General features: G+C 54.0%; 5 protein-coding genes across 5 annotated transcripts; 1 reads left to right on the top strand and 4 right to left on the bottom strand.

Annotated features, from left to right (window-relative positions):
• Positions 1-103: 103 nt before the first annotated feature.
• N7459_003827 (uncharacterized protein) lies at positions 104-1,464 on the top strand (the record flags this gene model as incomplete). The annotated part of the gene is made up of 2 exons (XM_056943011.1): positions 104-912; positions 978-1,464. 2 exons carry the CDS (start codon positions 104-106, stop codon positions 1,462-1,464), a joined length of 1,296 nt encoding a protein of 431 aa, XP_056799894.1.
• A 1,059-nt stretch (positions 1,465-2,523) lies between these two features.
• On the bottom strand, positions 2,524-4,510 carry N7459_003826 (UDP-glucose 6-dehydrogenase; the record flags this gene model as incomplete). The annotated part of the gene is made up of 2 exons (XM_056943010.1): positions 2,524-3,717; positions 3,782-4,510. The coding sequence occupies 2 exons, from the start codon at positions 4,508-4,510 to the stop codon at positions 2,524-2,526; spliced, it is 1,923 nt and encodes a 640-aa protein (XP_056799893.1).
• A 1,948-nt stretch (positions 4,511-6,458) lies between these two features.
• Positions 6,459-9,168, bottom strand: N7459_003825 (putative glycosyl hydrolase; the record flags this gene model as incomplete). Its single annotated transcript, XM_056943009.1, has 2 exons — positions 6,459-7,841; positions 7,900-9,168. 2 exons carry the CDS (start codon positions 9,166-9,168, stop codon positions 6,459-6,461), a joined length of 2,652 nt encoding a protein of 883 aa, XP_056799892.1.
• A 562-nt stretch (positions 9,169-9,730) lies between these two features.
• Positions 9,731-10,258, bottom strand: N7459_003824 (uncharacterized protein; the record flags this gene model as incomplete). Its single annotated transcript, XM_056943008.1, has 1 exon — positions 9,731-10,258. One exon carries the CDS (start codon positions 10,256-10,258, stop codon positions 9,731-9,733), a length of 528 nt encoding a protein of 175 aa, XP_056799891.1.
• A 374-nt stretch (positions 10,259-10,632) lies between these two features.
• Positions 10,633-12,666, bottom strand: N7459_003823 (uncharacterized protein; the record flags this gene model as incomplete). The annotated part of the gene is made up of 3 exons (XM_056943007.1): positions 10,633-11,238; positions 11,350-11,691; positions 11,740-12,666. The coding sequence occupies 3 exons, from the start codon at positions 12,664-12,666 to the stop codon at positions 10,633-10,635; spliced, it is 1,875 nt and encodes a 624-aa protein (XP_056799890.1).
• Between the last annotated feature and the right edge of the window lie 874 nt (positions 12,667-13,540).

Genomic DNA, 13,540 nt, shown 5'->3' with positions numbered 1-13,540 from the left:
TTTTTGGGGGGGCGGTTGGATTTCTGTTTTTGTTTCATCTGCATCACGCAGTTGTTGTTTTCCAACCAGGGTTCTCTGCTGGTCAGTATGCAGGCTGCCTGTCATGGAGTCAAATAGTATGACCGCCGTCATAGGCCCGCCGCCGGCGGGCATCGACCTGAAGGCCAATCGGGCCCCGAGAGACAATGTTGTCGTGATTGTGATTTGCGTCGTCACCGCGCTGGTGGTCATCGCTCGATTCGTGCTAAAGTTGAGGAGTGAGAAGCCGAAGCCGAGGATGGACGATTGGCTCTGCGCGGCAGCGTTGGTGCCGCTGTTCGCCTTGCTGGCGGCTGCTCTGCTGGGTGAGTGTATCTCGGGGAATTGCTTGCGGGAAAGAAATTGGCCAACGCCTCTGAACCCTTTTAGGCAGTCACTATGGCTTGGGCAAACATGTCTGGGTGTTGACCATCACTGGGATGGTGAAGGCGAAGAAGGTGAGAAGCGAAGCGGCGGCACGTGGGAGTCGAAAAGAAGCGTCGCTAAGGAAATCCAGATCTTATTCGCCTACCTTCTCATCTACATCTTCGAGCTGGCTATCATCAAAATGTCCATCCTCCTGTTCTATCGCCGCATCTTCGGCATGAACTGGTTGAACTGGCTGGGGATGTCGCTGACCGGCGTGTGGTTCATTGGCAGCGTGATCGCGCTGCTGTGCTCGCCCGACCCCGTCTCGTTCTTCTGGTCCCAAACCTCGAATCCCTACGGCGGCCACTATCGCTACGACTTTTATAATTACTATATTGGCAACGCGGCCGGCAACGTGGCCACCGACGTGCTGATCCTGACCGTGCCCATCCCCGTGGTGTGGCGACTGCAGATGCGCGTGCTGCAGAAGATCATGGTGTCGACCGTTCTTCTCCTGGGCGTCTTGTACGGAAAGCTCCCATTGCCCTCTGCGCGTCGTGCTGCTATATGCTAACGGTGATCCCCCCCAGTGTCTGTGCAGCGAGTATCATCCGTCTGCACTTCTTGACCTTTCTGAAAGACGACATCGACATCTCCTGGACCATCAGCAACGTCTACGTTTGGTCGACGGTGGAGCCGTGCGTCGGCATTGTGTGCGCTTGTCTCCCCGTGCTGCAACCCATCATCCGATCCGCCATGCGCATGGAATATCTGATCTACATCCGCCGCCGCATGACCGGCGTCCGGAAGCCGAGCACCAAGCGGACCAGCCAGACGATGAGTCTGCACAAGCGCAGCAGTCATAGCAGCCACCGCATGACGCCCATCGACTCGCTGGATGGCAAGCCCGAGCTGGGCTTGCGGCGCCACAACGATGAGATCGGTCTGGTGTCGGTGGCTGCGCGCGCCGAGTCGGACGGCGGCGCCCACCGGGAGCGCAAGTCGCTCGAGGATTATCTGGGTCCGATGTTTATTCGGGTGCAGCATGAGGTGGAATGGAGCGTGGAGGAGACTTGATTTTGATTGTTTTTCTCCTGTTTCATGGGATTCTACGGAGTTGTTGATCCTTATTTTTGATTTTCGATTAGCTTTTAAGATATCCTTCGACGTTGTCATGAGAAATGGTATTTGAAAGGGATTCTTCTCTAGCAGTGGGGTGCTTATCGTAGATGTCTATTCGATATGCATATCGCATATCTCCATGGACGAGGGATAATCATTGACGCCACGATAGCAGTTCGGGCAGAGAGAGCTCTGGGATCCATCATCTCCAGTGGGCAAATTGGGATGAATCTGATCGGACGTCGGCCATTGGATTTGTTGGGTCAATCTCCAGGGTCCCCCAGGACAAGAATAATATTAGATGTAGTGGTTGGGGCAGCAGAGTCCGAGAAGAGCTAGACGCCGCCGTTGGCAGTGGAGCTATCAATTGTGACAGCTCCGTCGGCCGAGTTTGGGATGGCGTTGATAGGCCTCGTGGATGAGGCCGAATCCCCGAAAGGATTGCAGGATTTGAGTGAATCAGGAAATGCAAATGCGTCAGACCGCCCTCTGGGGACGCAAGTCGACTTGACGATAATGAGCGCGTTCCTTCAGTCGCGGATCCAGGGGTCTGGCACCAATGAAGTCCAGGGGATAAGTTGCACGCCACGGGTGAACATATTGACAATATCGAACTATCGAAATATCGCGTGGCCCAGAGCGACTCATCAATCCTAGCGCTAGGCCAGGAACGAGATCGTGTCGACGATGTACATACTTCCATTTGCCACTCCGAGCATGGAAATCCGGCGTGTCCAGTCTGCATCAAAGAGGTCGAGCACTTGTAGCAGTACCCCGTGGCGAGAACCGCACTGGCTGCTGGGTTGGAGACCAAATAGCTCTAAAATGAGGAACTACAGTGGACAAGGAGGTTCCCGTGACCCCGGAGATGCTCAACTTTGTCGGGATGAGTTGCTTTCTTCGTCACCCCGACTTAACTCAACTACAAGTACAGCCCCCGCTCGACGAACACAACTGGCGAGGATATACATGGTATGCAGACAATCGAATAAAAAAGCAGAAACGATGCGATTCTCACAGGCCCAGACCAGCAGAGCCAATGCTTTCCACCCGGATTCCGAGTTGAGCCATTTGCGGCACGTCGATGATACATCGTCCGTCGAACAGCCACTTTGGAGACTCCATCGCGGCAGAAACTCGTGTCCAATCGAGCTGCTCCTTGGGAGTGTCCGTGACACCCGCAACGGCCTCACAATAACTCGTACCGGAATGACAGTCGGGGCAGTCTGCGGCGCAGTCAGGCTCGAACTGAAATCGTCGACGGACCGACTCGGGGATCTCGAGTCCACGAGGAACCGGTTTCGCAGCAGCCGCTGGTGATTCCCTCGACCGGCCGGCTTTGGAGACCTCGCGGGGGACTGGTGCATTCCGAAACTCGTCAAAGTCAGTGACAATCAGGATGGCGTTGGCACCGGCACAGGCCTCGTATGCGTCGGAGTAGATCTTGACGCATCCGCCATCGTCACGGAGGACGGGAGGTCCGGAGGCGATCGCACGCATCTCACTCTCGATGACGAATGGGTTGCAACAGGGATCGAAAATGGCAATCTCGCGCGGATTCTCGTCTAGCAGAGTCTTGATGATCTCGAGCGCGGGTGCCTCGCGGGTATCCGACGTGTTCTTCTTGAACGCGTAGCCCAGCACCGTGATTTTCTTCGTCACGAGCGTGCTGTTCAGCCGTCGGATGACGCGCGTGCTGAAGCGATTGCGCTGATACTCATTCATGTTCACGACCTGTCGCCAGTACTCGCCGACGTCGTGCAGGCCGAGGGACTCGGCCAGGTAGACCAGGCTGAGAACGTCCTTCTTGAAGCAGCTGCCGCCGAACCCGATGCCTGCGCGGAGGAACTTGTTCCCTAGGCGCGAATCAGTGCCAATCGCCGCAGAGACCTCATTGATCTCCGCGCCCGTTGCTTCGCAGATCGCCGAGATACTGTTGATGCTGCTCAGGCGCTGGGCAAGCATGGAGTTGGCCACGAGTTTTGCCAGCTCAGATGACCAGACATTGACCGTCACCAGTCGGGATCGATCGACCCAGGATGCATACACTGCCGCGAGGGTCTCTGCCGCGGACCGCCCTTGGACGGTCGTTGCAGAGCCGATGATCACTCGATCGGGCTGTAACAAGTCCTGCACTGCCGTCCCTGCGGCGAGGAACTCGGGATTGGAAAGGATCTCGAAATGCGCACCGGGGCGTTGGATATTGATCTGCCAATGGTCAGCAACGAGAAACGCCAGACGAGAGAGACGCAAAACTCGCGTTGGTTCATACCATTCCTTGGATCATCTCCGCCGTTCGGCAGGGCACCGTACTCTTCTCCACGATGATGGTGCCGTCCCTGGCATGGCGCACGACATCCGCCGCCACGGCCTCGAAGCTCGTCATATCTGTCGCGCTGCCCTTGCCCGCGCCGCGCATCTTGGTGGGCGTGTTCACGGCAATGACGACGATCTCCGACTCGCCGATCCAGCGAGACACGTCGGCTGAGAAAAAGAGATTTGGTCTGCGAGCGGAGGTAATAGGATCACTGTTTCGACGGGAGGAAGGCCGTTGCTCTTTCCTGCAGTGTACTCCAATTCCCACCTCTTCGCTCGCGCCCGACTGCTCCTTCGGGTCTTGCAGACCGTCGCGCGCAACACGCACGATATCCGCCAGACCAGGCTCGTAGATGGGCAGATGTCGTGAGTTCCACCGTCGAATGCGACGGTCATCCTTATCGACGACGGTGACTCGGAGATGGGGATTGTGGAAAGCAATCAACGCGGCGGTCGGCCCGCCGACATATCCAGCACCCACAAAGCATATGCTGCGAATGAACCTTGGGCGGATGTTGAGATTGGCATCCTCCAGCAGGGGGAGGGCCCTGTTGTCACAGGAATCATGCGCAAAGTCGTCGAGAAGGCCATTGTGTGAGGACGGACTGCAACTCGGGCTCTCCGGTGATGTAGGAATGGTGGACTCGTCCAGCGAGTTGTTGGTCTCCGAATCGGTCCCAGACATTATACGGTAGTCAGGATGGAAGTGATCACAATGCGGAATTGGCTTGGTATACTGACGAGACGACAGGAGTCCCCGGCAAGCGAGAATGTGGTGACTTAACCTCGCGTCGGCTTCTCCAGGGGGCGACTGCTGCAGACTGGCGTTGCTGAAATGCACGACGATCCCCAAATTCACTTGCTAGACGCCGCTAGGGCGAGTCGAAGGGGCATCGAGAATAGAATAAAAGTATGTGTGTGATGCAAGATCCGCCACGATCAAGGCGATGTCCGAACAAAACACAACCACTGCCACTGCACCTCCTCAAGTGGTTATATCCATTCACTGCAAACCTACGATTGGTACATTACCAGCCAGAAAGGAGACACATCGTCGTTCTCATAGGCCTCACTGGGAATAAGCATGACTGTCGGCCAACAACACTGATCGGACCGCACGGGTACCCGCTTTCAGCGCCGACATGACGTCTAGAAATCCACGAGCCTGTCCATTTCCCTTTCAGCAGCATTCACGGTCGGCGCCTCCAGCAAATAACGTCATCTTCCCCTCCAATTCCAGAGTCCTGCTGGTGGGCGAATCGATGCATCTCCGGCCGCTTTCTGGCCGCTGCAGGTGTGGACTGGTATGCAATCGTGCAGAACCAGCTGCATCACTCCACCGGACGAGGCGAAGAGGACCCACCGGTCCTTGGGACTCGTTCGTGCTCGCCTGTCACAGTCTGTCGGCTCACTATCTGAAGTCAATCACGACGATCCAGACCACGGTGGTTGGTCCTTTGTCCTTGGGATTGGCGGCTGGTGATGGTCGCGATCTGCACACCGATCGGAGTTTGCCGATCTCATACCATCGCCTTGGCTGTCCAGAACCATTCCTCGCTCTGTATTCGCAGGCGTACATACATTTCTGATCGCGTCGCGTCATCGTATCGGTGAATGTGCATCATGTAGGGCACGTAGGGGCATACTGCTCCATGCGGGAGTGACGTATCTGGCCTCCAGCAGCAATGCCTTCACCGACGGGGACCAGTACATACATACATACTGCATCGAATCGCCCTCGCGCCTGCGAAGTTGAACCCAGATCTCCATGGACCAGCTCAGCCACAATATGCAGAGTGACTTTAGGGTGAGGCTGATGTGTCTTACAAGACACTCTGCCACATCCACCCTCGATGCCGCCGAACGCGCACGAGGGTTATTTAGAGCTATTCGCTATGGTGGTATGTTGCAGCACCTTGATCGCAAGTGATCGCCACAGACAGGAGCAACAAGGTCTCGTCCGACGCTACTGAAAATGTTAGCCCTATTGAGTCTAGTGGGTATAGGGAGCCCCTGTTGCTGTATGAATAGGATGTACTGTTAGTATGAGGATTGTGTTGCCTGGTAGAAGGGAATCGGATGCATTCCCAGGAATCCTCGTGGGATGCTGCCCAAATGCATGCGCCATCTCTATCATCGTCCTGGTTCCACGGCAAACGGGACTCCCGAGCTCATATCGAGGAGGCGTTTCATTATCTCTACCCAGGACATACGCTGGGCCTGCGTATGATAGGGGTGATGGGCTATCCAGGAGATCACAGAGGACAGAGTGTATAGGATAACTAGCATTTTTCTCCTACCAAATCTCCCTTCCAACCTTGCTGCCTCGATTACGCGCCTAGTCTGTCGAAACCTACAAAAGAGGACCTTCCACCACTTCGCTCATTGTCGGCGCCCATGGGAGTCGAGACAATCGGCCGCCTTCGCGATAACCTGACCAACCACCTCACCCACTGCCGCTCATTCTTCATCTTCTGCCGCTACCCAGAGGGCCATCCGCACATGGACCGGGTCACCATCACTGACACGGTGGCCGTGTTCTTCGCCTTATTGTCAGAATACGTCTACCAGACACGCCTGGATAATTAAACAGAAACCAGGCCGGCAGACATGTCATCGCGCAGATATAACCATCAAAAGTTACTTCCGGACACCTCCACCACAATCTGCTTCAGGTTCCCCTCAAATGCCACCTGCACGCGCAGCTTCTCCTTCGGCCAGACAGTCACATAGTTATCGGACCACTGCACCGGTGCAATCTCGGCATTGTCGGATGACCTGATGAGATTCAATCGCACAAACACCGCGGGAACCTGGGATTTATTCTCAATCTTGACTTCGGCATGAGCCCGGCCATCGGCCTTCTTGGGCTTGATCCCTTTCAGCGAAACCTTCACATTGGCCGCTGCAAGGGACTGGAGCTTCGTGTAATCGGCATAGTCGGTCACGGGCGTGTAGTACCAGTTGGACCGGGACCAGTCCAGGACATCAGGCTTGGGGGAGAGCCAGTATACATTGCGGCTCAGGTCGCGTCTTCCCCTGACGTCACGGAGGACGAGGCGGAGGAATGCGAGGCCCTTGATCTGGTTGATACCGTTCACCGGCTGGATCTCCTTGGATGAATTCGGGACGGTGTGTGTCTTGACCTTGGTACTCGAGATCTTCTTGCCATCTGCGTCAATGAGATCGATTGCAATCTGACGCTCCCCTTTTTTGTCCAGGGAGTGGTTGATGAGCCAGACGCGTTTGGTCTCGTAGTCGTACGCAGCATGTTCCATCCGCGCACCGACTTTGGTACCAAAGTAGGACCCCATGGGGCGGAGGTAGTAGTCAAATAGCTGCCAATGTAGATTCGGCCATACACTGTTCAGCATCCAGTAGATCGAGCCAGTGGCGGGCTGAGATGCGTTCTGGCGAGTTGAGTACGCCTCAAACTGCGCGCGGGTAGCCTCGTAGTCTGCCATCTGGCATTTCGCCACGTAGTCTTCGATGCTGCTGGGCTTGCCGTATCGTGAGAAGAGCCCCTGGTTGTAGATGGATCGATCATAGAAGGGCGAAACATTGGTCGACATATGATACAATCCAACGTCAGGTTCGGTCCAGAGAGTATCCAGATCCTCCTTGGGCATGAACTTCACCAGGCTTCCCATCTCCGGCGTACCAACTCCAGCGCCCAGCTCCGATCCTAAGCCGAAAGCCGCTCCTTCTTTGTCGCTGTACCAGTAGACCGGTGGCACCCAGTCGTAGGGCCCGTCCATTTTCATTCCAGATGGCCCCAGAGCTTCGGGATACCCACGCTTGCTTGCCGATGCAATGATCGGGCTGTTCCAGTCCATCTCCTTCAAGGCATCCACGAAAGTCCTTGTCGCACGGTCATTGGGCCAATAGTCCGAGCCGACCAGGAACCCGAGAAGGGAAGGGTGCGCCTGCATCATCTCTGCTTCGTGGAGCATCGATGCACGCGCGACCGGGTAATCTGGCTCTCCCCATTTCACACCGGCGGCGTCGTCATTATACTAGAGCAGCGCCTTGTTAAATTGACAGCACGCGAAAGTTCACTCCAAAACCGCTTACCTCCCAGCCTTCCCATTTATCACAGCATTCCCAGCCCGTCAACACCATTATACCCATCCTATCGGCGAGAGTGTAAAGTTCAGGATGCTCCTGTTTCCCCTCCAGACGGACAGTGTTGAGACCCATATCAAGGACGTATTGAAAAATACTCTGGACTCGCCGCTCGTCAAACCGCATGAACATATCAGGGCTGTATCCCGCTCCCAGCACCTGGAACGGGACTCCGTTCACACTGAAAGCAGTGTCATTGTGTGAGTTGACATGGGAAGAGACGTGCCGAATCCCAAAATGCTGTGGTCGCGAACTATCCGAGATGGTCGTTCCCCTGTCGTGGATGATTGCATTTGCCTGGACAGTATACAGCGGCTGTTTCCCCCATTGAGCGGGCCACCAGATCTGGGGGTTCTTGATTGGGACTTTGATCGAGACGGTTTTAGCCTCCCCAGGCTTCATCTCGACTGCACGCAGGACTGAGATTGCTTCGGACCCGGTCGGGGCTTTGATGGCGCCATCCACAGCCACCTGAACTGATTTCCGGCCACTGTTGACAAGATCTGTCTTCAGGGTGACATTAACCTTGTGGGGAGTGCCTGAACCGGTGTAATCTGTGATTACTCGGAACGGGGACATGGAGACAGCGCCCGTTTGAGAGATTTCGACGTGGCGCCATACTCCAGTGCCATTATCGGCGGGATAAGGATTCCAATCCGCGAAGCCCGTGGCAAGATCACGGAGGCAATTGGTTGGATAGGCTCGAACGAGGAGGCAATTGACGCCTGTTTGGAGGTAATTCGTGAAGTTATACCGATGGCCACCGTAGGACCCTTGTTGTTCCTCGCTCGACGCAATCTGCAGCCCGTTCACGTAGATGTCGGCTTTGGAGGTGATGCCGTGGGTATGCAAGATGAAATACTGTCCGTTGGATGGGTTGACCTCAAACTCCTCGCGGTATAGCCACGGTTCCCGGAACTCGGGTTTGTCATCCAAGGCCTTCATGTTGTCCGAATACCAGAGATGTGTGTCGTTATACACGCCGTTCTCGATCAGCCCGGCCATCACGGTGCCTCGAGCGCCGACGCGATACCATTGAGACACGTCAATCCCGGGGCGAGACAAGGCCCGCATGTCGGCAGATACATGGGTAGCAGACTGCATGCTCCATCCGGGAATGATTGCTGAATCTCCCGGGGATGAAACGAGTGGCCCTGCACTGGCATTTGCTGCAAGGAGAACCACGCACAACGGACCTAACTTCCGCAGGAGGTTCATTTTGGGTTATGCTAAGGTTAATGATCAATGTAGAGCGGCGATTTGTGTCCACAGAGCACTTATACGCCTAGCAACTGTTGCAGTTGGTCTTTGCATGAAATGAATCAAGGAGTCTCATCGTGCGACCGCAGCTGGACGGGGCAGCTCCAGGGCCCAACCGTGGTCGATGCAGACCGGCCGAATCTTCTCTGCAGGAACATGCTCAGAATTGACTAGTTCGACTGAAAACAGCGTTGATGATCCTGGGAAAGTTGGGGGATTCCTGGCCGAGGGAAGAATTTCCCAAGCGAGTGTTGGCTGAGATCCGAGGTCGATATAGCTGTCGGAGCTCAAAAGGGCTCCGATCAATGAACAGAATGTGGTCCAATTCACACTTTCATTTTTCCAGCGGACTCCGTCCAGAGTGCGCCAGAGAACTGCGAATGCGACTGTCAGGAATTACTCGCGGAATGAGGCCATCCCCACAACACTCACACTGCCTGCACCTGGCCAAGGCGTTCCCCAACATCAAGTAGCCAGCATTTCATGAGTCTATTAAGGCTGAGGACTCCCACGGTTGAGCCTAGTCTCGTCGATTTCTAGCGACAACCATGGTCTCATACGGCGCCAACCCGACGTTATCCAGAAAGCTTAAAGCAGAGAACGGAGAGGCACGAAAGCACGGCTCGTAGTCCTCCCAGTCGACTCGAGGCCCAAGCCATACGATCATCTCAACCGCTTGATCGCCATATGCATCGATGTATTTGGCGACGAGCTTGGGATCCCGCGGGTAGACAAACATCCACGCCGTGGCATGCTGGGCATCGGCGTGAAGCCCCCAGCCACCGCCGACCACATGCATATCCTCCTCGGCGATGTACCGGTTAATCGAGGAGTCCACCTCGACTCCTTGCACTGAGCAACTAGCCTCGCTGTAGGCGAGGAGCCCTTCGAGAAATCCCGATCCACTGCCCACGGAGAGTGTGAATTTGGGTTTCTTGGGGAGGATTGCGGCCAGCTGGGCGATTAGGGTATTGGAGATCGCCAAGCAGCAATCGGAGAATCTTTTGGGAGACGACGAGAGCTGGTGTGAGATCTGACAAAGCTCCATGCTGGCCGAGCGACCTGGAGTCTGGCGCAATCAATGCTCTCGACAGAAGAGCACGATCGAGTTGAGATGGAGTTTTGACTGGGAAATCAATTTCGGGAGGCGGATTTACTGAACGGCCGGGTATTATTGACTCGCGTCCGCATCGGTGCAACTTCATCAATGATGATGATATTGGGTTTGCGTGGCTGGGTCTGTATTGAGAATCAATAGGCTGGGCATGGATCTATCTCCGGCAGGACAACCAAATTGAAAGTCCCCAGCAGCAGCTATTCTACCGAAGCATCTACGCACGCATAGTCCATACGGAGAACAAGAATGAATGATCGAGCTTTGGCATTAGAATGGGGCTTTGATACCTTCTCATCGCTCCCGGATTATTGGCAGAATACATGAGGTGGATAGTGATCCCAAGCCACCCATATTACCATGCCGTGAGTTGGCCATGGCACCCAACCGTCGGTCTCCTCCCCGGCTTCCACGATGGTTCGAATCGTGTCATATTTGCTGCATTGGAATGCTTGTTCAAGTGCCTCGATGGGTGCCAGGACTGGGTCGCAAAGTCCGAGATCCCAGTCGATCTCGCCGAGAGTTTCGGTTCGACCGTTTTTATAAGAAAGGATCGCGCCAATGGGGCCGTGCAAGCCAAGCTTTGGATGGAGCTTGGTGAGCTGCACTTGCTGCAGATCTTCCAAGGGTGCCCAGGTGAGGTGCTGAAATGGCCAGATCGAAATTGAGGGCTCGAGACCAGGAACGTTATCTCGGTTGTAGGTTTTGTCCATCTGGGAGATGAGGGGACGCTCGGAGGAAGCCCAGGATGCACAGACTGCACCAATTCGGCAAATGCCGCCCTCGTTGGCGTCCTTCATGCCGTAGATGAGAGAAGTAATAGCGCCATCCCCGTCCGCAGTCAAGGGCCGGGTGCGCAGGCGTGTGTCCTGGTAACCGCCAAAAGCGTAGAACCGACCGAGACTGGATTGGACCTGCAAGTCAGATCAAAAAAGTCAGTATTGAGATTGGAACGACGAAATGAATTAATATACCACCAGGCAACCGAGCTTGGAATTTGGAAAGAGACAGTCTCGGCCACAGACCCACGCCTTGACAATTTGTTCACCTTTTTGAAGAGGGAAATAGAACCATTGTAATCGTGCCTTTGGGGTACCAATGGGAGGCTTCTGAAGTCCCAAAGTACACATTTGAAGCGCAAATTTGTGATAACGCGCATCGACTCCCGTAAAGGCATGGATTCCGATTATGTGCCGATCGCGGAAAGCCACCAGCAAGCCCTTCAAGCCTGGAAGTGTTAGGTCAACCATGGTGTTCCAGTCTGCGCCTTTGCCGCAGATATTCCACTTGCGCGTGGTTGGCGGAAAAGGAACGTTCCAGTTCAATTCACTGGGCTTTCTGGGTCCAATTGAAAGGAGAAATAGCCCCTATAAAACCTTAGAGTCCGAATCTCAATTGGATCAGAAGCCACTCACGTTGTAATGGAGTGCGATCGACTTGGTGGACGGAATGTACAGCCAGCGATACCAGGGATAATCTCGCGAGATAGCCGGATGGGACTTCTTCGCCTCGAGGAATTGAATTTCGCGCACTCCGACATGGTCAAAGGCAATCAGGATCCAGCGCGGCTTCTTTGGCAGTTGGATCAACTCGGGAAGCTCTGTGAACACATTGGTATTGTTAAATGGCGTGTTGTTGACCATGCAGATGTATGAAACTCCACGGAAGAGTGTGCTGGCAATGTAAATCGGTTTATCAAGGGAAATCTCCGAGGATTGACCACTGATCTCGCTGTTCATGTGGCTGGTAGCATGCTCGATGAGTCGGCGAGTCTCTCCGATCACGGTTAATCGAGGATGCAGACCAGAAAAGCGGGTAATCATTTGAACGATCTCAAAGGGGAGGCGAGAAAACAGAAAGTTCGTACTTGACAGATACCGACGCAATCCCTTTGGAAGGCTCCTGAGAACATTCTTTGGAAGCGTTTTGTTCCGATGGGTTTCATCGATTCGTGGAATGGCCCGAATACCTTCGGCCGCCACAAGGGCCCGTTGTTCGTCGCTTTCGAAATGGCGGTAGCTCGATGCGATGCTGATGGTTGAATTCCAGACAATCTGCATAACCTTCTGATCTAGCTGGATGCCGACGCTGGCCAGGGTTTCCACACATTTGTGATGACACCAGCAATGCTTAAGGTACTGTGGTTTGATCTCATCTTGACAGGCAATACAATTAGCCTCAACGCATCGTTTGATTATGGTCCTTGCAGGAATGGCGGCACCCTGAATGATGTTGCCCGGACGGGGAGCGATGTGGCAGAGTACGCATGGAATCGTTCCAAGATGGATATCCTGGTCTAGGGGGGCCTGAGCCGAATCCCTGGACAATGTGTAGTACGGCATTGTGGTCTTTGACGCAAGTGAAAATCCGTCTGACTTATGCGAGTCTGTCTGAGTTGTCGGGAATGCACAAGAGATCAAGCTCAAGATGAAGAGCACTTCATGCAGAAGGTGCCTTCATTGCGGGAGGGGGAGAAGAATGGAGTCAACAGGAAGATAGCTGGAAACTGCACACGATACTGGCTAGAGGAGTGGCATGGAGAAGAAGTGAGAATGAAGCGTGGAAGAAAGGGGATACCATGAGAAGTTAGGCAGCGACCTGCTTAGTCGTTCTCCCATATGAGCAGACCTCGGGAGCAGGCAGCGCTACGGGAAAGCAGCTTGGTCCTGAGCGCATATGCTGAAGGCTTTGGGACTTTGTTTAGTAAAAGTAGTTTGAGAATGGTGTGTTTTTAGCGCCTTTATTGTCTTAATACCTTCTTGGGGGGCGACATCGACTCAATGCTGCACTTAGTGACCTTTTTGTTTCCAAGCAGAACAGGAAGAGCATTGAGACTGTCTGACTTTAACAATGTTACAGCTTGCGAGATGGTTTGATAGTTCGCTTTGAGAGATAAAAGAAATTAAAAGAATTCAGGTATATATATAGGGGAATAGTGGATTTAATAATATTCACGTTATACCGACCTAAAAGCTTTAGTACCAAATCACCAGGCAATTCACAGGCAGCATATACAGTCTCATCCATAGGTTGCATTTCTACGTAGTGAGCATTGGCTAGAATGCAGGGGCTTCAAGCAAACAAGTGAACGGACAAGTATAATATACACAGACTATAATACAGGGGCATGAGGGAATCCAGCTTTGTATAGACACGCTGTACCTCCAGAACCAATGCAATAACCAACCGTCAGTTCTGATATGTTTTTTTCAGCAG

Source organism: Penicillium hispanicum (assembly GCF_028827665.1).
Source record: "Penicillium hispanicum strain IBT 35686 chromosome Unknown utg000004l_segment0_segment0, whole genome shotgun sequence".
Classification (NCBI taxonomy): Eukaryota; Fungi; Ascomycota; class Eurotiomycetes; order Eurotiales; family Aspergillaceae; genus Penicillium; species Penicillium hispanicum.
Note: the sequence above shows the minus strand (reverse complement) of the source record. Positions and strands in the feature narration are given on the sequence as shown.